Source organism: Plectrocnemia conspersa, unplaced genomic scaffold, assembly GCF_051122295.1.
Source record: "Plectrocnemia conspersa isolate PC_06_02 unplaced genomic scaffold, ASM5112229v1 ptg000001l, whole genome shotgun sequence".
In the NCBI taxonomy this organism is placed as follows: domain Eukaryota; kingdom Metazoa; phylum Arthropoda; class Insecta; order Trichoptera; family Polycentropodidae; genus Plectrocnemia; species Plectrocnemia conspersa.
In genome coordinates, this window is record NW_028277165.1 from 9,258,903 (window position 1) to 9,282,692 (window position 23,790).

A 23,790-nucleotide genomic window follows, 5' to 3' on the forward strand; every position below is an offset into this window, starting at 1 on the left:
GATGATTGCGTCTCGAAATCCATTCTTTCTTAAATATCGTTAGTTAAACCAGTATTTTCAAGAAGAGGGAAGCGGCTGCTTTCTTGATCTACAAAATCTGCGTTGCTGGTTGGTGTAGCTTAATGTGGTGTTTATGTTGAGGAAGTTTTCTTGATTTTTTACTCTTAATTTCAAAGAATTAGGGGTTATTTTTGATTTGTTTGTTTACGTCGTAATTTATATTAGAATGCTTGCGTATTTGCTAGATTGCAAACAGGTGTTTGTAAGAATGAATTTTTTTGTTCACAAAAGCACTAAACGGCTGTTAAGGAAGCTTTTAACTAAAGACTGATGTATTTATTGCGCTTTTAACACTTTAATGTAAACTTTTATTATTATCTCTGCAATATTTAGCTCCAATTCGTTATTTTTGATTTTTGTAAAATTTTCAAAAGGTAATTATTTATCAATTTGAAAAAATTAAAAAATAAAATACCGCGCAGTGATAAAGTGTGAGAAATAACATTTTGTCCAATACAAAAAGTTGGTAACTGAATTTAAACATGTGAGGAAAAGCATTAAACATGATCATAGAAATGGAAGGATTACAACCGCATATATGGAATAAAACTTCAATTTGATTGACGATATGCTCATGGCAGATCAGTGAATCAATGTTGGATCAATAGTAAAGACTATAGTCTTTGTTTTAATAGTAATAAACCATTATAAGTATTGACTTAATTCATTTTGTTATGGTATTTTGATGGAGTGATTTGTTACTACTGATGACTTATTGATTCACTTTATCAGCCTAAATTAAAGCAACGGACAAAACAGTTCAAGCATAGAGGTTATCAGCCTTTCAAAAAATCAGTGTTGGTTATATTATTGTTACTGGTTTTAAAAGTTAGATCAAGAATAGTATATTAATGATGGATTACCTTCTTAAAGGACAAATGATAATAGTATAATATAATACTACTCTCATTTGTTACATCAATTTAGTGAAGAAATGGAGAGTAAGTGATATGGAATGCTTGCAAAAATGCTGTTTCTTCAGAATATCGGTACAAAACAAAAATTTGAAGGAGTGGCTTTGAATTTTCCTCATTCTTCTTATATATCAAACCTAGTTTTGAACCTTAAAATACACTTAAGGAGTATTTTGTAGATAATTTTTTTTCTAGGACAAAGCATTTTATATTTTAAAGATGGCATTACAGTATCGATACAAAAAATATGAATAAAAAATGATACTTACGTTATATTATAATGATAAAAAAAACAATATTGGCAAATACTTTCTGTATGAAGACCTAGAAGTTTTTATTCAGCTTTAATGTATAAAGAGTTTTCTTAATATCGTCGCCCCAGCAGGTCTTTAAAAATGAAAATGTTAATTTGTTTTATTGAACCTTTATTTTTGTCGCTCTAACACATAGGAGCATACGCACGACCTTAAAAACACATCTTTCTCTTCGGACTCGCATTTTTCAATTCATTCATCTGTATATTTGGGTTTTTGAACAGTGTCATCTGCATATCCTAAATTGGAGACTCTTTGTCTTTGTTAAACAATATCATCCGGTGATTAAATTATGCTTTTTTTCTCCGGACAGTTGCAAGTAAATATATACACGTGTCGTTTCCTGTCCTCGTGAAGTTAATCGATATCCCAGCAACAAACTACAGGGACGTATTGTAAATTCAAATCAGTTTTTTCACCCTACAAACGTGCGATATTTCTCAAATTAATGTTTACCGAGCAGCGAGCGATGCATACATAAATGAATTTATTTTTTCTTCTGATATATCGTGTATTTTGATCGGATCGAATCCGCGCTAATGCAATATTGATGGGTTGCTGATGCAACTGCGAAGGTGTGAAGTGAAAAATAACCTGTTTGGACAACCGATTGGTGGTTTAACATATTAGTGTAAAACTGTCGACTTATTAGGTAAAACAAGAAAAAAACCTTGGATGATCATAAAAGCAATATTTTATTTTATTGTTAACTGCGAATAATACAATAATAGTTAAAAAATATAGTTTATATAATAATAATTTAAAATGTTTATATAGCTTTTAAAGAAAGCTTCTAAATAAGTTGCACCTATTTACTTCTAAACCAGAACAAAAAAAGGAATTGCTTTAATTTTTTTCTATATATAATATGTATATGTATATTTACGATCGTTCGTTATTTATAAAAATATATTTTACTTTGTTGCGAAATTGTTTTTATTAAGTTTTTTAGCAAAAAAAATTTGCACTCTTATCTTTAATCTAACAAAAAAAATTAAAATACATTATTATGAAAATAGCAAAGCTTTATTTTAAATCTAAAAATAAAATGATAAATTTTACTCTGTACAACGAACTATAAAATATTTTGTTGTTAAAAAAAAGAGTCAATCAAATTGCAAATTTGAGCCTCAAAAATTTACGAACATTCAACGGTCAAGTGGCAAATTTCCGCCGAGAGACAAATAGCTGTGAATAATATTTGGATCAGTTTGATGAATAGTCGATTGGATTTTGGGAAAAAAATCCTATTTTTATATTTAGCGCCCGTTTCTTTTTTCATTCAAGAATGATTTGTTACGATAGTCTCAGTTCGACTACTTTGTAACATACAATCCTATGGAAGGAATTAAATTTGAGCGAATATTTCGAGATCAACCCTTTCTTTATTATTTATAGGATGATAACTATTAAGCGGCGTAGAAATATTTTTTTACGAGAGACAGAAAATATTTTGTCGGTGTAATGTAGTACCAAATAAAAATGTATAGTTACGTTATATATTATGAATTATAGAATAAAGTTTAGTATACAATAATAAGAATAATTCATATTATTTTATTATCTTTCATTTTTTGAACAGAGCTACGAAATTAAAATTATTTTGTAATTATCATATTTTTACTTTTTTATCTAATTTTATTTTAACCAAGTAACGATTTTTTTTAACGTTTTAAATAACCACTATTTTAAAACTTCTATAATCGCTTGTCACCACTTAACAATGTACTGTATTCGTCTAAATGCGCGGTTAATATGCAATTACATTATCGGGGTGTATATATATATAGTTGTTTTATTTATTAACTTATTGTAAATCTTTCGTTGCATTATAACATATAGTAGAGCTATGCGTTAAGCCGGGGTAAAAACAATCAACAACTACTAAGATAGTTGTGAAACATCAAACTGAAATCAAAGTCAAAATCAGTGACACTTATTTTAATTAATATAATCTATTATTACAGCTACTAATAAATATATATCACTATGTACGAATTATTTTGAGATTAGGAAAATAAAATTAAAACTAATTTGTGATGATCGATTGGTACTAAACATATAAAATAATCGCTTATTCGGCACCTTTAGAAAGGTATATACAGTACTTCCTTAAATTGATCTCAATTATTCTCACAGGATCTGGGTCATTTGTATACGTCGCCAAAAGTGTTGAAAAATGCCCAAGACGCATGAAACTACATGTTGGACACGAATCCGCAATCGCTAAATTAATCGGTTACATGTTTCACAAATGCTTCGAACAGAATTAACGCTCTCACTGTAAACGAGAATAACGATCCGTTGCTAGGGTTGGCAATAATCGCTATGAATTGTGAAATATGGGGAGAGGGTGCAAAAGTTTCCAAAACAGTAGGGGCACTGATTATAATATATCTGACCCTTAAATTCTGTTGTCAATTTAAAATTATTGCTACAAGATTTCATAGAAAGTTAATAAATATATAACTCAATTTATTTGTGAGGTTTGGAAACAAGCTTTTTGACTGCTCTATTTTTCTGCACCCAACGCGCGCATAGTTTCATCAAAAACTATTTTGGAACTTTTGACATTCTAATGCATATATAAAATAATTTATTATTATTATTTCAAACAAATTTTTCAGTAATAATGGTTGACCTTTCACTATTTTGCCTGTGAATAATCTCATTGACATAAATATACTCAAAATCTCTCAACTTTATTGGTTAGATGATTTGCGTAAATTGTGATCTTCTACAGCAACTTTGAGCGGTGTTTTTTGCTACATACTGTGCGCACTGGCTCAAAGTAGCACAATGGTTGTTTTTTATTGTAAATAGTGTCCCTTTTTATTATCTGTAAGCCACATTTTTATTACAAAATGTTCATATTGGTGTTTATAAATGAAATTTATAAAGTGTGTTAGTTTATGGTTGGTCGTTTTTCCTATCGAATATGACGTTAACTTTTAGTGAATGCCTTTTGCGCTTATTATCTATAAAATGCTTCAATCTTGCGGCAGTGCTGTAAGTATGTTATTAATAATTTTCTATAAATTTAACATTCTTTGAACTACTTATATTAAATGAATTTATTTATTTTATTTTATTATTTTTATTAACATATCAAATACAGTGTTAAATTCGTTACTAGAGTAATTTCCGAAAAAATACAGCATTGGTTCATTATTTTTTTAACATTATTTTTTGGCAAGCTGTTAAAACGCCGTTTTTTGCGCTGTTTATTGGGAAAACATTTTATGACTTGTTAAAAGATTCAGTACAAGTATATCGCAACGCGATATACTTGTACAGAATCCTTCATTAATTCTTTGGTCATTCCAAACTATCAAAAAGTTTTGTGTATTTTAAATATAAAATAGAACGGCAACCCTATTTCAACCGAAACGGACCTCGTCCAGTTACGGGCAGCTCATTAAACACGATTATAATAATCGAAACCGGGCGACAAATTGGAAATTAGGAGTCATAAAAGTTAATGCGCAACACGGCGCGGCACTGCCGCCATTATTTAATGTGCAACCATTATTATACATAACGCGTGTATCGTATCACATATGCAGATAATCCTCCCGTACGCGCACCTAGGGTGTCGTACGTGTGCAGGCCGCTTAACGTTCCAAACCTTTAATTTGACGCTGATATATTGGGGGGCGATTTTATTTTAATCGCGGCCAAATTGTGTGTAATCATTTTGGACCAATTTCGAATTTGCTTCAAGGCGGCTAAAAAAGATAAATATCAGTCGCTTGTGTTGTATTATATGTATTTTATCAGCTTACAAAACCGTGCTTTAAGCTCATGACAAGTTATTTTATATAATTTAAAATAAATACATGTTTAATTAATGCAGTAACGGAAAAGGTAACTTAAATAGAACGTGTATATGAGTTGAATTCTTTCTAATAATCTGCATCTAGGTGATTACTGCCGTGACATCTGCAAATTAGCGAAAAATAAAAAGCACGTCATTAGTTCCAGCACTCGTTTTCAAAACTTTTCTACGACTTGTGTAAAATGTTACTAATTAGTGTTTTTTTTAATAATTGCTTTAATTATTAAATATGTAGTTTTTGTTTTAAGGATCATTGTAGTTCATATATTGATTTATAAAACTATTTTCTAATCAATGCCCAGGTTAAAAGCCATATAAGTGAAAAAACCGCTGCTTTACTAGGTAAAATAAAATAAGTTATGAAAATAATTCTTAATTATTAATAATAAAAATATATTCAGAACTTTAAAATTAAATTTTTCATGCAGGCCGCAGAGTTTTTTTCGTTAGCCGCTAGTTGGATAGCGCTGTTATATATATCATAAATGGAAAAACAAATTATAAAACGGTGGTATTAGATAAAATATTATAATTTATATAGACATCTCTTGATATATCATGCTATTCACATAAATGGTTTAATACTTGCTAATAATTATTTATATTAAAATGGTTTTAAACTTAGCTAAATTCAAATCATTTTTTTATTGAAAAGTTTTATGGTTCATCAATAGATGTAGCTTTTTTATGGGAATAAATTTTATGTAATGTAAAAAATATTTGTGAATGTCGTTCTTAAATATTATTTTGGAGTTTTTTAAGGATAGTGTTAAATGAAACAAAGGCTCAATTTTTTACACCAATTCATTTATTCATCAAATTGACAACTCAATATATCGGCAATTCCAAAAATGATGTGTCTACGTAATTTCCAAATTTATATAATATACTAAACATAAACTTTTTTCAATTTTTATACTATATCATTAATCATATTTTTATGTTTAAATTTACAAAGCCCTTAAACCTAAATTGCATACATATATATTTTCATTTATTAAAAATAAAATAAAAACAACAGCTGTTTGTTGCTTGGGTAATTGAAATACAACACAAAATTACAATATTAAATTAATGCGTATAAATAATTTAAAAAAATAACTAAGAGGAACATATTTGTTACCATGTCTCGACTCGGACATTTAAATTGTAAAAAATAAATAAACTCACAAAAAATGAAATTTATACTATTTGGATTAATTTCATAACGTGCCTCAAAGGCACACGCGCTTACAAATACACATTTTTAACAATAGTTAAAATCAACATTCAGTAAATAATTTAATTAATAAATAATACTGTTCAAATAATGCCTCCTTTCAACGCTTACTAAAAAAGGAATGATTTAACGAAGGAGTATTATTGTTTGATTGAGAAATAATTTGATTTTTAATATCATGTGTCCCATTCATAACGCTTATTTATAACATTTTAAAATCAGTACAAAAATAACGATAAAGTTAAATGAGAATAATTAAGTTATTGCTATATAAAAAATATTCATTATATTTATTACGATAAGATTGAATGTTGATGAAAGAAAGGTGTCGATAAAATATAATATTCAAGTTTATTAATTAATATAATACTGATTTCAAATCCAAATTACAAATAAAATGGTAACGTCAGTTCTACAAATTGTTATTATATTCATTATGCATAAAATGATAATACAAATATTCATACAAATTAAAATCTAGTAAACATATCACCGATAATTACAATAGTAATGATAATAAAACAAACATTGAATCTTATGAGTATAAATTGTATAATACGAACGGAAAGGGTTAAACATATTGATAGTCTTATATTATAGAGGAAAATATTTTTTTTTTATTTTGTTATCATTACCCTGATTGTATTACAAAACATTGTTATAAAGTAAGAAAATGAAACATGAAAATAAAAACATCGAATACGAGCGTTTGTCACAAATTAAAAATATATACGTATTTTGTACATCTTATATCAGATATTCCGTATACGACTATTTCACTTTAAATGTCTACATGTATATCTGAATTTTTACTAACATTTTTATATATAGAATACATATAACAAACATCCAGCGGTCATGTTGTGTATATATATATATATTTTAATATTTATTTATATGCGTATTTTATGTAAATGAAATCAAAACACTTTGATTCGCATTAAAATAAGCTTGAAACAAAATAAGCCGTCATCATCATCACAACCTTCATAATGAAAATTAACGAGAAAATTCAACGTTCAACCGACAAAATTGTGTAATAAATATATTTGTATTTATGTAGTATATAATAAGAAATATAAATCACACTGTAGCGGAGGTTGCATTATGGAAGATACAAAATCTTTAGGAGGAACTGTCATCGTTAGTTAAAGAGCGAAAAATTAGTCTTAGATATAAGCGACTTGTGGTTAATCGAAAAATATTTATATAATAATAATAGAAATAATATAAAATTGAACCGTTATACACTTTAAAAAATTGCTGCTGTATGTGATATAAAAATATATATAGATAAACAACGAATCAGTCTTCTTATTGTTTGAAATCTATGAAAAAGTGTTGTGTCGGCCGACGACCGTTTATATTTACCCTATGAGATATACATACATATATCATATTATTATGTATAATATATATAGTCAACTGTAAGAAAGTTAAAGTTATCGTTCTTGAGGTTACACGGTGATTTTTTAAATTTTATATCGTTATCATTAACATTTATAAACAATAAAAATCAGCTATATTTGCATTTTTAATTATAGTCACCATTTTGTTACAATTTACATATAATATTTCTTCTTTAAATATAGAATATATATTTTATTTAATTACATTTAGAAAAAAAGCTCATTAAAATTTGAACATTCTGTGCAAGATGGTTGTATTGAATCGAACCGTTTCTATACTATATTTTTTTTAATCGTAAATCTAAGATTTTCTTCTCAAAAAAAAGTCAATAGCCATCCAAAACAGATATTTTATCATCTAAGTAACAATTTAAAAAAATATCGTGTGGTTACAAAAAAAAATCATGAATCGAATAATTGATATGTTAAATTTACTCTATAATAAAAATCTCAAAATATCGACGCTTTCACAAAAACGCTTTTTTCAATTGAGATTATTTTTTTTAGACAATTCGACGAAAATAAAAATAATAAAAAACTCAACACAAGTAACAAAGGTAACAAATACAATAAGCTAATCAGACGCTTTATGCATAATATAATATAATTATTGTAAATTCGAACACTTATTGCGTGAGAGAAACTTCATGTGAATTTTTTTGCTGCTCTTTAAAAAGTTTCACAACAGATCGCAAAAAAACGTCACAAATAAATTGTTTGAAAAATTTAAACATGCAACGTCTTTTATTAGCAGATTTGCTAGCAAATTTTAAACAAATCAATGACAAAACAATATTTCTAACTAAGCATACAATAATAATAATAAAATATCAATAACGCAAGGAACCAAACAATAACATTGAAAATTTGCACTTAACAATCACATTTTACATATGCGCACTCACACGTGTACACACATTATTATGTATATATATTTACAAATATATACACATTATATAGACGCCTTTGTGTACATGTGGTGAACCATTTTTTTATTAATTTCAATTTTTTTAACTAAACTTCCACGCTTTCAATTAACAAGTCATGGTACGTGTCGTATTTATATATAATAATATTTTTTTGCATCTTACCAATTTCATACACGTTATATTTATACAGTAATAACTAATATCAATTAATAATTTTACTACACAATTTTCATACTTACAAAAGAAGCTAATTCAACTATCATCTGATCATCGAAAATTTACAAATATTTTTTTTATTTATATATATATGAATATACTTTTTCAATTATATTTTTTCTCAATTATATTATACATATGTATATAATATATACGCTATCATCATTCACAACTTGTATTCTTGACTTGAGATCATCATATACAACATATGCACGTATCATACGTTTCGCATGTCGTATAAAACCATTCGTTAAAGTCTTGCGCGTTTATATATGGTTTAAAATATTATTAATTAGCGACATCGATGAAAAAATTGTTAAACGTCTTTACACTTTGGTTCAGTTCTCGTTTATCACAGTAACCCGGACCCTAGTCCTGACCGTTCTGCTGAAGTATCTCCCTTCTATCGTCTCTGGTCAACGGCGGAGGCCTGAACATATGATCAGTGTCTTCGTTTTCAGAGTTTTCCTTAGATCTATCGCTCTTGCAATCCTCCTCTTTTCCGGTGAGCATATCTAACGCTAGAGGCATAGTCTGCCCGTATATATCTCTAGTCTTATCATTGTGGGGTAGTAAATGGAGCATGTTGAGAGGCATCGGGAATCCGGGCGCAAAGTCCGGATAGAATCCGGGATTGAACGGATTGAACATCGGATTTGACATCAGATCCGGCTCCGAGCTAGCCGGTCTTTGGTTCATGGGGTTCATGCCTTGTTCGTCTTTGACCATGTGCTTTGGGGTTTGATTGTTGTTGTTGTTGCCGGGACCCATTCCGAGAATGTCGAGAGGACCTCCTATACAATCTTTTCTGAGCTGCTCCAGCTTGAGGCTCTTGCCATACTTTCCGCGCACGTACATTAGTAAAGAGTTGTAAGGTATACCGAATATCCTAGACGCTTGACTAGTGGTCATTTTCTTGTTCCATACATGTTGAAGGGCTTCTGTTAATTCTGCGTTTGTCCATGATCTCGGAGGACCTCCTCTGGGCGCACTGTGTTGACCCTTTGGTCGCCCTAAAAATAAAAATTAAACAATGGAGATAATAAATGATAAAAAATGCTTAATACATATAATTAGGAAGAGTTATTCTGCACTATGTAAAATAATTTGCGGTTATATGCAGCGAAAAGTAGCGTAAGATCTCATTAAAAAGTCAAACCACCATTAGCATTATTATTATCTATGGTGTGAGTAAAATAATTCAATTTATTGTTCATTTATATTCAATATAAATTAACTTAGAATTAATACTAACTATTTATAACTAAACATCGTTTTATAAAATAATTTTAATAATAAATGGAGTGTGTTTTTTTAAACATATTTAAGTATCTCTACTGCGCATTTTAATATAATTATTCCAAAAATATATGTACGTACATATGTAGAATATGACGTCGAGCAAATATATGCACGTAATTTGCGCCAATAACGTGTGTGTTTGCACTGTGCATATCTATATTTTTCATGTCATTTTGATTGAAATACACTTGTGCAAATTATCTATCAAATTAACACAATTATTATGCATGGATAAATGCGTGTTTGCCGTAATTTTTCTCCATCTTACAGACTCCATAGTCCTCGTGAGCAAAAATAAAAACGTGTTCAACACACTCCATTTGATACGAAAATTTTCCAAATTTTAAAGCATGCCATTCAGAAAATCGACAATATGAATTCATTCGAAAACGCAGTCGGATTGTCATGAAGCCGCGGTGGCGGCGTGAAAGCCCCCGTCTCTCTCGCTCGGCCATTTTATTTTCATTGCAATCAATCCGGCACACCCGACCACAAGAACTTTCTAGTCACGTCTATTTCCTACAGTTTCATCCTTTTGCTTTGGGAATTTCGAATTATTTAAAACGAAACAAAATTGCATTGCGACACACCGGCGCCACGGCCGAGGCACGAGCGAACATTTTTTGCGTAATCGAATAAATTCATAGTCGGAAAAATAAAACAACAACAAAAAGCTACGTCTTATTTTCTATATTATAACGAATTAATAATGCGTGATTTATTTACCGTTTGTTAAAATAAATTTGTTCTTACATTTTTTCTTGACACTTGAAAACAAATGGGGGTCGTGAGGAGGGGCTCTAGGGTCGGGCATTTCCATCAGGGGATTGTATAGTTTTCCGGGGTCCATACCCGGTGGAAATAAACCCAGACCCGAATCTAAGCCGAATACTGAAAATAGAGAAACATCTTTAAGAACAGATAGGAAAACATACAAACTAACTACTATAAATCTTATAAGTCACAATGTAGCTTGTTTATCCGGAAGATGATACGAAAATTAAAGCAGGGAATTCAATGCACACGATAATTTCCAGATAAACAAACTACACTGCAACATTATTTAAACGTTTCATTTATATCCATTTTTACGATTTTTTGTTGTTATATAACTTCGATATTATTTCACTTATTTTAGTCGATGCTAGTTCACTTAAAAATAAAATTGAAAAGCAAACAGAAAATATTATTCAGTGACTTCCAAACAGCAGAAGTCCTTTAATAAATCCTACCATCGATTAATATCGAATCTTTTCTAAAGTTTATATGTGTGAGCTCAAATAGACGTAATGGTTCTTCGTTAACGGGGTACGGACCATACCTATCGCGAGTAAAAAATAATTCTAAATGCCTGATGAAAGATTTGTGTTCAAGTGTTCCGATACCGCTTCCAATCAATTATTAAGTTATGAAACATATCAAGAAAAGCAGTTTTTTATACTTCTGAAGCTTTCAATCGCGTCTGATATGCAGTAATATAAATCAACTACTTAAATTTGATTACTACTTAAATAAGAATTTGACTACTAATAATAATATTTTGACTACTTAAATAAGCTTGTTTTTGAACTATATACTAGTGTGCATCAAAGTATAATTTTAGGACCATTAGTATTTACAATATCTATACATACAGAAACGATATTGTTTTTTGTATAAAGAAAAAAAAAATCACTGTCACAAAGTAAAAGAAATTTCTAGTTTTGGTAAATATTATTTAAATATGTAGAATATTAAAAATATATATGTTGTATGTTTATATTGTGTATATTTAGATACATAATTTATACAACAGAAAAAAAATCACTTCACTCCTTGGTTTGGACACATGTTGCTGTTACACTGAGATTGGAAAATAGTTGTAAAGCGAAAATGAAACGTCGAGTTTGGCCGATTTTCAAAGTTCTCCTTATTGTTTACCTCAATTACAATAATGAATAAGTACCATCAAGTGGTACGGTACGGCATCATAAGATTCCCTATCGAGCTCGACGGTTTACCATTACATTCTAATTAGAATCCACTACTATTTGCCTCTCAGCCATACACCGTGGAGGTGCTACCCTGCGCTTCTAAAGAAATATTCACCATTTTATTTTTATTATATAATAATGCTCTTTTCTTATAATAAATACAAATATTTTATTGCTTTTTGAAACAGCAATAGTAGGAACACATTTAATAATGACTATTATAATTATATTTATTTAAAAAAAATTCTGCGCAAAATTAAAAAAATCAGATACATAAGTAGCAAAATTATGGAATGAAGTTAGTGGTATTGTAGATTAATCAAATTTATTCATTTAACAATCCAGAACTGACGCCGATCCCCTAGAAATAAAATAGGAGGGGTGTCGCACGCAACGAAGAAAGAGATAAAGCATGCTATTTTGTGTAACGGTACTTCGTCCAGACGACATGGGAATCTTATGAAGCGTACGGCATATAATGAGTACTACCTTGCAATTTTACGATATTTTAATAAAACGAGCAGAACTATGGGAAAATAACCATCGGACTACGGACTTAAATATTGATTTTTTCGGCCAAAAACGACACCATCGTATTAATTAGATTTGGCTTCTTGCCACAATGTCATGTTCCCATAGATCAGAGATCTTTAACCTTCCAAAGCCTATGGAGCTCTTATAGTTTATAATATTTCTTAATAAATCCTAACTTAAGACGTCTTATGTAAACTAATCATATTTTCATATAATAAGGTGAAAATTCTTGCATTCAATGGCATTTGATAACATTTATCATTAAGAACAGCTTTTAGTTATCGACAGTAATGTATATTTGTCTTATCGTTAAAATTGTTGATTGTCTCATAAATGCGGAACCATATAACAACATTCAAAGAACAACCGTTTGCGAGCATACAGCAGATAAAAATCGGTATAGCGTAATCCGAAATATCTAGACTGGTAATCATGAGGCCACGAGTTCAAGCCACGGCGGCAAATTCGAATTTATATTTATAAAAAATGCGCTATTTTAAAAACCAGCTGCAAAGTGAAATTTATTGATTTTAAGTTATAATAATTTATTATATAGATATCACTGAATCTCAGAAAGTCTGGGGGGTTAATATTTACTTGTATGTATTAATTATGTATCATTGACAGATTTACCCCGTTGTAACGCATTAGAAAAAAATAATAAATAAAGACAAAATTACACTGATGTTTTGTGGATTGAAAAAAACTCTGGCATAAGTGTAATAATCAAATTTTTAAAAATATATGTTAAAATTACTAACATTTTGAGATTGTCTTAAATTATTTGAAGCTCACTTTGATTTAAAAATATGATACTGACAGGCATACTCTGTACCAACTGATATGATAAATACTGACAAAAAATGACATCTTTATAATTAATTGTATATTATTTTGTGTAATATAATTTGTAATCAGTAGATATCACTTTGCAGCTGAAGTCAATTAAAAATAATAGAAAATTTAAGTCTGCTGCCGTTGCTTGAACCCGAGGCCTTTGGGTCTTGAGACCTTAAGGACAGCGCTTTTCCGACTTTATGGTATAGAAAAATTCAAACCAATCTAAGAATTATCTTTTATAGAAATATTCTTATTTTTACTAGAACTATTTTAATTCTCAAAGGAAGTAGTAAATATACAAGCTGAACGGACAGGGGAACGGCTGGGTCCCAAAGTTTTATTACGACGGGTGTAATCAGCCTGCTTTTAATAAATGCTGTTTACTGACTGTGATTTCATGAACAAAGTATAGACTTTTGAGTGCTTATTTAATTACATGAATTTAGTAATGTGTTGAGATTTGGCTTTGAATGTGTGAAAAACATGAAGAATTATGTTGTACGCGAATTTATTAATATTAAATATTATATTTTATAAATAAATTATTAGTTATTCTTAATGAAATATTGTCTTTTAAATTTGATATATTATATTTTTAAATGCCTGCATATTGTTTGTCAGTTAAATTATTAGGATAAAAAAATTATAATAAAATATATTAAATATAGCGTAAGCATACTTTTTTATACGGGACAATAATATTGTTGTGTTACGTAATACAAATATATTATTAAATTTAAATTCACCGTTAGACGTGTAGTACTTGAATTTTATATAATACACACTACATTGGTTTTTCTCATAAAAACAAACAAGGTAAGATTATAATCATGATATCTCATTATTTCCTCGTTTATAAATATGCACTTCAATAAAACATATCTCACAATATACCCAGCTTATATTTTTATTGTATAATAACATAGACAATATTTAAGCGCGTTTTTTCGCAATTAGAAGACTGATCATGCGGATAGTTGGCACAGAAAAAAAGTGTTCGGTTTCTCTATGCGTCGGTTCAGTGACTTTGCAAGTCATTTATGACACCTTATTTTGAAACCAATTATTTTGCGGAGATACGCGTATAAAGCAGCGCGCCACACAAAAAGGGTTCAAGAAGGCTTATACAACACTAAACGTGTTAAAAAATCAAACACACTAAACTGTTCACACGTAAAATCATCCGAATCTCTTTTTACCAATAAAACAGTAAAAACACTGGAAAAAATCCACAATACACGCTTCAATGCATTGCCTATTAATCTGTTTCTTTATTTTCACAGTACACATTTTCTATTAAAATTTCTATTCTATACACACAAAATCTCCCTTCTCTTGCCTGGATTTATGTACACACATTCCGCCGGAGTCGTTAGCAGTTTATATATATTATATAAGCACGACATACATGTGCGAAATGCCAGAATCTTAGAAGGGCTACGCACGATAATAGTGCAACTATTTGCGGTCAAACTCGAGAGATTAAAGTGCCCTTTGTCGGTCGTGGTAAATCGTTTCGAACCCTTTATCACTCGAGACGAGATGATGCTTCGTGCTTAGTAGTGATAATTACACAAAAAATATTCACATCTCTGTATTTTTACCATTTTTCAAAACTGAAATGATTATATAATAACCCAACATGTTTGCTTTTACATAGCAGGGACGTCATTTTAGTTTTTTCCAGTGTTTAGAATCGACGTCAAATATACAATAAAATCATGCCATCGCCGTCACAGTGAAAACGCTTGGTTATGTATCGGATATGCTTTATGCAATTCGTACTTATTCTAAGCCGAATTTTGCCCAAAAATCCCTAGAAGTAAAAAATCGCGCCGACGCCGTAGTAGCGGGAACGCGCGTTACCAAGCGTTCTCGCTGCAACGGTTCCGACACGATTTTATTGCTTTTGACGTAAATTGATAATTGTTTTTGCACCTTCCTATTGACTGAAACTCGGCTTGAATAAGCTTTGACAAATACTTTCATATCGGAAGTCAGTAGTAACATCGGCAAGAATAGCTATCATATATTTAAAACATGTAATATCCAAGTGCAGACTAACTATGTAGCAATATGCGAGATACGATGTATATCTGTACTTCTTCTTTCGTATTTTGGTCTTGACCTAATGAAATTTCTATAATTAGTTGAAGAACTTTCATAATGTTAGGTTTGGGTTTAAAGAGAAAATGGACTTATAAATTTTAGAGCAGCATATTAGCGCCTATCAGTTAAATTATTTTTCGCTAGTAAAAATAAATATCTACTAGTGAAAGTGTAACTACCCTGAAAAATACTGAGGTGCCGATTTAATTTATATTATTCATAATTATTGAAATACATAAAATCCGAAAATTTCCTTAAATTTGTATTTTTTAAATATTCCGAATCTGAAGTTGGATCACTCCTTATATATGATATCATTCAGCATGAAAAATGTATCGCCGTCGTAATGGGAACGCTTTTTATAACAAATTACGACTTACAATGAGTGAGAACCGAATGATGCATATCAAAACCGAATTTTGGTCAATAGGAGAGCACAAAAAACAATTATCCTTTCTCAGAAGTCAAAAATCTACGTCAAAAGCAATAAAATCAGTGGTAACGAGCAATCCCACTGCGACGGCGCCGACACGATTTTATTGCTTTTAACGTGAATTTTTGACTTCTGAGAAATAATAATTATTAATGCGCCCTCCTATTGATCAAAGTTCGTAGTAATGTCGGTCACTATAAAAGTGTAATATCCAAGAGTGTGAGAATGTGAGATGCCACGTTTGTCTGTACTTTTTCTTTTTGAGAGATTAATTTGCATAGTTTGTATTTTTTAATTGACCCAAATATAGAACAAAAATAGAATTTTCATTAGGTTAGGTTTTGGTTTGAACAGTAAATGGACGTTTTGCAACTATCAAATTCAACTGTGAAAATGTATTTTGATTTCACTAATGAAAATATAACTTCACTGAAAAATACACATTCACTGTAACACATATATATATATATATATATATATAGCATGTAAATATATTACTACACATTGTATAATTTTACTAGCATCTGGCCCGATCAATTATATTTTTACTGGTAAAAATATATATATCTACCGGTAAAAATATATTGCAATATGATTTCACTGAAATGACATATTTTCAAGATAGATTCGAGACTGTTTTCTTAGATTTTCTTCACTTTCTCCATTTCAGCTTTTTCTGGGGGTAATGGCGAAAGCTGGGTAGTTGGTGATAGTTTTTTTTAATATTTCATTAAGATTCATGATATTTAATTAAATGACATGCATTTTTCTGAGCAAATTCAAAGAAGGGAAAATGTCCCCACTTGCCCCTCTCTCCAAATGACGTCTGTGATAAATAGTATTTCAAGAACGGAGGATGAAAAATTCATTCGCAGTTTTGAATTTAATTTATTGATATAATAACGCCTAACACAAAATAATACCATCAGTTGCACGAAATCATATTTTTGCAAACATTCTAATGAAGATATATATAATATGTCATCCACAATTGATTTGCTCATAAATAAATAATTAAATACTAAAATAAAAACATAGGAGATTATATAAGAAGCTTATTAAAATACCGGTATTTAAAACCCTGCGTGTAATACGGTCTTCGAGCGAATTTCACACACGCGGAGTATTCCTGAATGAACCGTGTGTGTTTCGTGAATGAAAGTCACGTGGCGGATCACGTGAGAGCGTGTGTGTTGTGTACGTGTGCACGCGGGGAATTCTCGATTGCACTGCTGCCCAAACAGTTTTAGGGATTTATATTTTTTTATTATATAGTGCATCAAAAAAGCATAGGTTAGCAATTATTATATAGAACAGCTGAGCATAATTTGCTTCACCGTCTTTCAGAGATGAAAGAATATGAAGTTAAAACGTGATATTATTTATATAAAATTGAAAGAGCCTTCACAGTTTGAGGATTTTCATACACATATACATAAGAGGCTTTGTTATGACGCAAGCGGTGTATGTATATGGGGTGAGAGAGGGTTAGCGTATGTCTGAGGGGTTGCAAAATGCACGTGTGCTGAAAGGGGAACTCCCGGGCCTAACAAGTTGCTCAACTAACTTAACCTACGTACTATATCAAACTTTGACATAGTTTCCACACGTAAAGTTTTCAATCTTCTCTGCGCTGAAACGCGAACAAGAGGCTGTTTGACGAAAGCGAAAGTATCCACGATTTTCAAGGGCACTGTAAGGATGCAAATCAGGCAAAAATCTAAAGAATTTGTCAAGTTTAAAATTAAATACTACAATGTAATATAATATGAATTTCACATCGAATTAGGCAACGAGCGACGGCGGGTGTTGTTTCGTTGTGAAATTTTCATGTATTATAATATACGTATGTTTGTATGTGAACGCGACTCGATTTCAAAGATGGTAATCTCTTATGAGAAGATGAGTTGCATAATGCAGTTGCATATTTTAATTAACGTCGGATTGATGTAATTATATTATATTGAATTGAACGGCTTTGTGCAAAACGTAGCGATCGCTAACCGTTCAAAAATAATCAACGATTACATAAATGGGGTACATAAAGTCAGGGCCTAAATTCTACGAAATTTACCAGTTTTTTGGTCGATCCATGGCGAGCGACAGCGTCCGATAGTCTGCTCGTCGTAATTCCGAAACAAATTATCTCGGTGTGCACCTGAAAGATTTATTATATGCGATTAGGTTGGTATTGTGTTTGAGCGAATCTGGATCGAAAGAACTGTCATTGAAAGATACCCATAGATTGTTGGTAAAAAATTGGTAAATTTCTCAGATGGCTACTTTTAAATGAAACTTTAAAATATCATGCATTATCACGTAATTAGCTATTTATCCATCAGATCAATTTATTAAACTAGTTACATAATCAGTACATAAAGTATTAAAAAATCATATTCAAAACACCATTGATAGATATCAATGAGTGGTTAAGCTGTAAGCCAATTGCTTTAAAATTACATTTAACTTTAAAAAAATATTTTTGCTTTTGCATATAACATACGCCACATTAGCATTACGAGTAATTTAACAACATATTTGCATTTTTTTAAATTAAATTCAAACAATGGCGGTGTTGTTACAAGTGTTGCTGAATATTTAGCAAAGTAGTCACCCCTTGAGGAATGCGCGTGTGTAGTGTGTATGTGTGCTTATATTCTTTGACCACGTTTGACATTTTGATGACAATGGATTCGGACACAATGACAAAAGACGTAGGGGGCGTGACCGGTATTTGACATTTTGATAATGGGGCGGACTGAGGAGGAGCAGTATTATGTGTTGAATATGTCAGAAAATATTTGACACATTACCGAGTGGGGAAAGATAATATCAAATTGTTTACAAGTAGGAACGTGTGCCCTTTTTACAATTGCTGATATAATTTGCATATGTATTTCAACGCAATAATTTATTTTTTAGAAAGCCACCTGTTAGCACGAGAGGCTGTTTTTTATTACTAAAGAGAGCTTATATACAAGCTGTAAAAAGGTTTTTAATCAAGTTGAATGAATTATTATTTTAATGACATATTTTATAACATCGCATTAATTGGAAATACTACCAATTGCAGGTAGAGTGATTAAAAAAGAAGAGCTAATGATTTCGTAATAAAAGTTTTATTACAAAATAAACTATTTTGTCTCTAAGATGAATGTAAAATTACACATGTTAAGTATATATATATAAATATATATATGTGTGTGTGTGTGTACATATAAAAACACTAGATTTTATATTTTATAGTGACGATTTTTTACATTTGGAAAAGTAAAATTTTCTGTATAAATAAGCAATGTATATAAAAATTCTCAGTATTTTTATTGAGTGACATTTTTTTGTATTAATATCAAACGTGAAGTTTTTTCAGTATTTTTAATATTGAGTGATAATTTTTGCTATCAACTCTCATCTCCAAAAAAATAAATTTAAAAATAAAACTAATATGTTTGCATTTAATAAAAACTTTTTTATATATATGATATTTCACAATATTATTTTTATCAATTTACTAAATCAAGGCCGAAACTATATTAATTTATTATGTAATAAGATCTTGCATAAAAAAAACCCACTTGTATTATACTAATATATTAATTAAAGTTTATAAATATTTGTTATTTTAAACTATTCGATCAAATATATATTCGTAAAGTTATAAAGAAGCAAAAAAACCTGATAAATAATACATACAGATTTATAATTTTTATAAAAACAATAAAGAATCGAGACTATTAATTTCTAATATACTTAAAGTAATTAGTACGAAGTTAATTAATTATACCAAAATATAATATAATTAATTAATTATGCCAAAAATATCGCTTTAAAAAATACATAAGACAGACTTAAAATTTATTATTATTCAATACCAGCCACAGCTGCAAAAAATCAACATATAAAGGAGTATTTTCTGGAATTTCGGCAAGTACAAAATATTTTTTTCATTTTGTTTTATGGCTGTTATTAATAACATATAGATAAGAAGATAAATTTTGCAAAAGGCAAACTGGTTAAGACCGAAACCGATCAACTGGTTTTTCGGTCATTTTTGAAAAGACCGATTTTTTGATTCGGCTAACTGGTTTTTACGATTATTTTTAAGTTAAGTAAAGAACATAATTTTTTCTTTCAAAAATTATAAATAACGTATAAAATTTATAAATATTTTTACAAGCAAAGCGAAAGTTTTTTTCCCCCCTAAAAAATAAATAAATAAAAGTAAGAACAAATTAATAGATACCCAGGTAAATGGCTTTGGCCAGGAACTGGAAAAAATAAATATTAGACACTGTAAGATCGTTCCAAAAAAGGGTTAGGTCATCTTTTTTGTGAACGGCTCGGCTAATACCTGTAGTCAGCTTGTTAAGGTAAATAATAAATAACCACTATTCTACGGGCGTCAAGTACCCTTTTGGAGATAATAAATACTACGAAAAAGCGTAGTCCGTAACGTCTCAGACTAGTAACTCTGAGGTTGCGGGTTCGAGCCCCAGCAGCGGCACTCGAATTTTTATTTATAAAAAATGCGCTATTATTTAAAAATTAGTCCTAGCTTCAATGACATCTATTGATTGTAAACTTTATTACACATAATAATTTATATTTCTTTCTTAGATAATTCACTAACTCTTACTACTGAAAAAGAGCATCAATGAGCACTGGGGTTCTGGCAACAACGCAAGAATAAGGAATGCAATCGCGACTCTACAGCATTATCAACATTCACCAACTTTATAAAATGCTCAATTCAATTCACGTTACGTCAAAAATGCAAAGAGTACAGTCAATAATACGATATTTACTCGAGTAAATGAGATTTTTTTCAAGAAATACTTTATTGGGGATTTTAGACAATAGAGCTATCGAGGACGATTTGCGATACAAAACATGAATCGGCTGTAAATGATTAAAATGAAACGCGCTCAGCAAATATTTCTGTGTAAAAAATAAGTTAATTAAGTTAATGCTAAAAATAAGATACAAAAAAAACAAGAGCAAAATGTAAGCTATTGTGAAAATATCCAAAAAATTTTAATAGGTAAATTTCAAATTGAATCATAAGGTGTAGTAATATATAAAGTGATTATTTATGATGTTCACAACAAACTTTCCCTGTGTTTAATAACATATTATCACACATCTGTTATTGTTGTTTTGATTTTTTTCATAGTCAATAATACAAGGTGTATCTCGGAGACTAATTAATCCGCGTCTACCTTATCGCCCTAAGAACAAACGCCAGAGTTTCTCAACCGCATCAGGCCCGTTAATAAAATGTGACGTATGAAACGAACGTGGGATCGAATTTTAATTCGGTTATATGTGTCGCGATCAAAATATAGCGGTTTACATAAAAAAATATATATATACTGATATTACAATTAACACCTCGACCACACCGGAAATGCACTCTCTCTTCCTTATCAGATAATTTAAAAGTCAAAAATATAATTATAATAAGATGCATAATTATCTCTCAAAAACGGCAAACGTAAAAGGTATTATTGTATCTCTGAATGAAATCTTAATATATAAACATCAAACTGAAAAGTCGCAATGTAGGACAGATTGTGTTGCAGGATTTTATTTTGATTTTTGTATAAATATGATCTATAAATAATTTTATATACTTTACAAGCTATTCCATTGGAAATATAAGTTACTTAAGGTAAAGAAAATATTTGTATTGCTATTATGAGTACTACAGAGATACACTGTAAAAGTCACGTACGCGTAGGAAATTTAATATTTTTATTAATAATAAATATGTATATTAAAAAATGAAATTGGTATATATTAAGAGTTATATATACTTTATTTTTTAGAATTTTATTTTTATTTTTCAACGTAATCACCGCGAGTCAAACAATTCGCTAACTTTTTTATTAAGACTATTATAACTCGGTCATAAAATATATAATATTTTTCATAGAGTTCATCAGTAACGAAGGATAGCCTTTTACTCATATCTTCATCATAAACAATATAATTGTGTCAACTCATAACGGCGGGAATTTCAAGGGTTAAGATTTTGAATTGTGTTTGCTATTGATGTATTATAATAGTGTATGTATACAATATTATTGGTAAATATAGGAACAGATACACAAGTCCCACATTTAAAGTAAAATCCGAAGGATACATTATATATAAAACATGCTAGATAACACACGTGATATGCGCACACGCATACATTGTTCACATTACAATTAATTCAACACATGCACACGCACGCTAATTAAGTCATTAGTGACCTCACACACATAATTTATTTTTTACGATTTTTTCACATCTACAAGCCACACACATGACGTTTCCCAGTGGCCACAGACTGCAAGCAGCAGCCGCGCCACAAAGGTGAGAAAGAGAGAAGACAGAGATCTACGGATAAGCGATCGGATCACACATGAATAATAATCAATGCGTGTGAGAGACAAAAGTTGGAGAAGAACTGAGTTTTTGGGAGTCGAAAGTGTTCACGTCGGACACGCGTCATTGTGCGGCGGTTTTATTTTTTAATTAATAGCCAGTAATGCAAATGGGCCGTTGCTGCGTAATGAGAAAATAGTCGTATATTATTATTATTGTTAACAAAATTAATAATGGTAATAATATGGTAGGATGTCAAAATTACGTGCGAATTTTAAGAGATTGCGATTTATAAAAGCAGCGAGGTCGACACGATTAAATAATAATAAAAAAATATGTAATTTGATTAAGATACTACATGTATTTGTTATGTTTTATGTATTTAAAAAAAATAATATTCAATGTTTTATGTGGATCATTAAGCGAATAAAAAAATGTATGGCTAATAAATAAAATATGACAAATGTGTACAATGAAATTTATTTATGAAACAAAATTAATTCAGCTTTTAGAAAGTGCGAATTTGCGTATACAATTTGACCGTGGGATGTGAAAAAGTACATTTACAGACATTTCATAGAATCAATCACATCAAAAAAGAGAACTGTTATACTGACTTAATCTCTAAACAGTATTTTATGGAACAATCTATGTGAGGGGTGCGAATCTGAGTAGTAAACTTCACTTTTTTTACTCTTAAAGTTACGTTCGATAATAAAAAATAATATGTGAATATATAATTTGATTTGGCGCACTCTAAAATGATCCTTGCCGTTTTATTATGATTTAGGATGCATGCGTCGGAACGTAGCTCGCCGAAATCGATGCTAAAGCCCGTTTTAAGCGTATCGAAATTTTTTAATTATAAATAATATTTTTTCCCTTGAAACTTTTCGTCTCTTTCGCGAATTACATACGCTTTTCGGTCTCGGCAATTATCCAGTTTGATCGACAGCGTTCCCCGCGTATAATTGAATAAGATCCAGTATGGAAAAAAATGTCCACTGCCTCTCTTCTTGGGAAAAAATATTCATCTAATTACACACTTGTGTGTATGTGTATGCCAGCGGTGTAAATATAATTAAGTGCATAATTACACGCGTGAAATTGCGTCAACTTTTCGGAAAGTTACACGATGAGATAAAAAATATTAAGAACGGTTTCGTTGTTTATGATTATACATACGGATGCAAAGAGTGACCTTATTTTATTATTTTTAGTACACTACTTAAAAAAATATTTTGCGTACATTCAAAAGCAAGTTAGTAAGAAATACGCTTTAAATCAACTTTAATATGTGTTTAAAACTGACTGAAATATATTTGATA

The 23,790-nt window shown here is 30.0% G+C and overlaps 1 protein-coding gene across 6 annotated transcripts in view; it reads right to left on the bottom strand.

Moving 5' to 3' along the window:
- Positions 1 to 5,912: 5,912 nt before the first annotated feature.
- The window catches only part of LOC148238737 (protein jim lovell-like), a 34,906-nt gene continuing 17,028 nt past the window's right edge, over positions 5,913 to 23,790 (bottom strand). Inside the window, exons 3-5 of one of the 6 annotated variants that reach the window (XM_088190438.1) lie at positions 18,165 to 18,248; positions 10,928 to 11,092; positions 5,913 to 9,912 (exon numbers count right to left, since the gene is read on the bottom strand). In XM_088190438.1, the coding sequence (XP_088046564.1) occupies positions 9,269 to 9,912; positions 10,928 to 11,092; positions 18,165 to 18,248 (893 nt within the window). In that variant the 3' untranslated portion in view covers positions 5,913 to 9,268. The remainder of the gene's footprint in view (positions 9,913 to 10,927; positions 11,093 to 18,164; positions 18,249 to 23,790) is intronic. The other 5 variants (XM_088190447.1, XM_088190458.1, XM_088190480.1 and 2 more) reach the window with 5 other exon arrangements.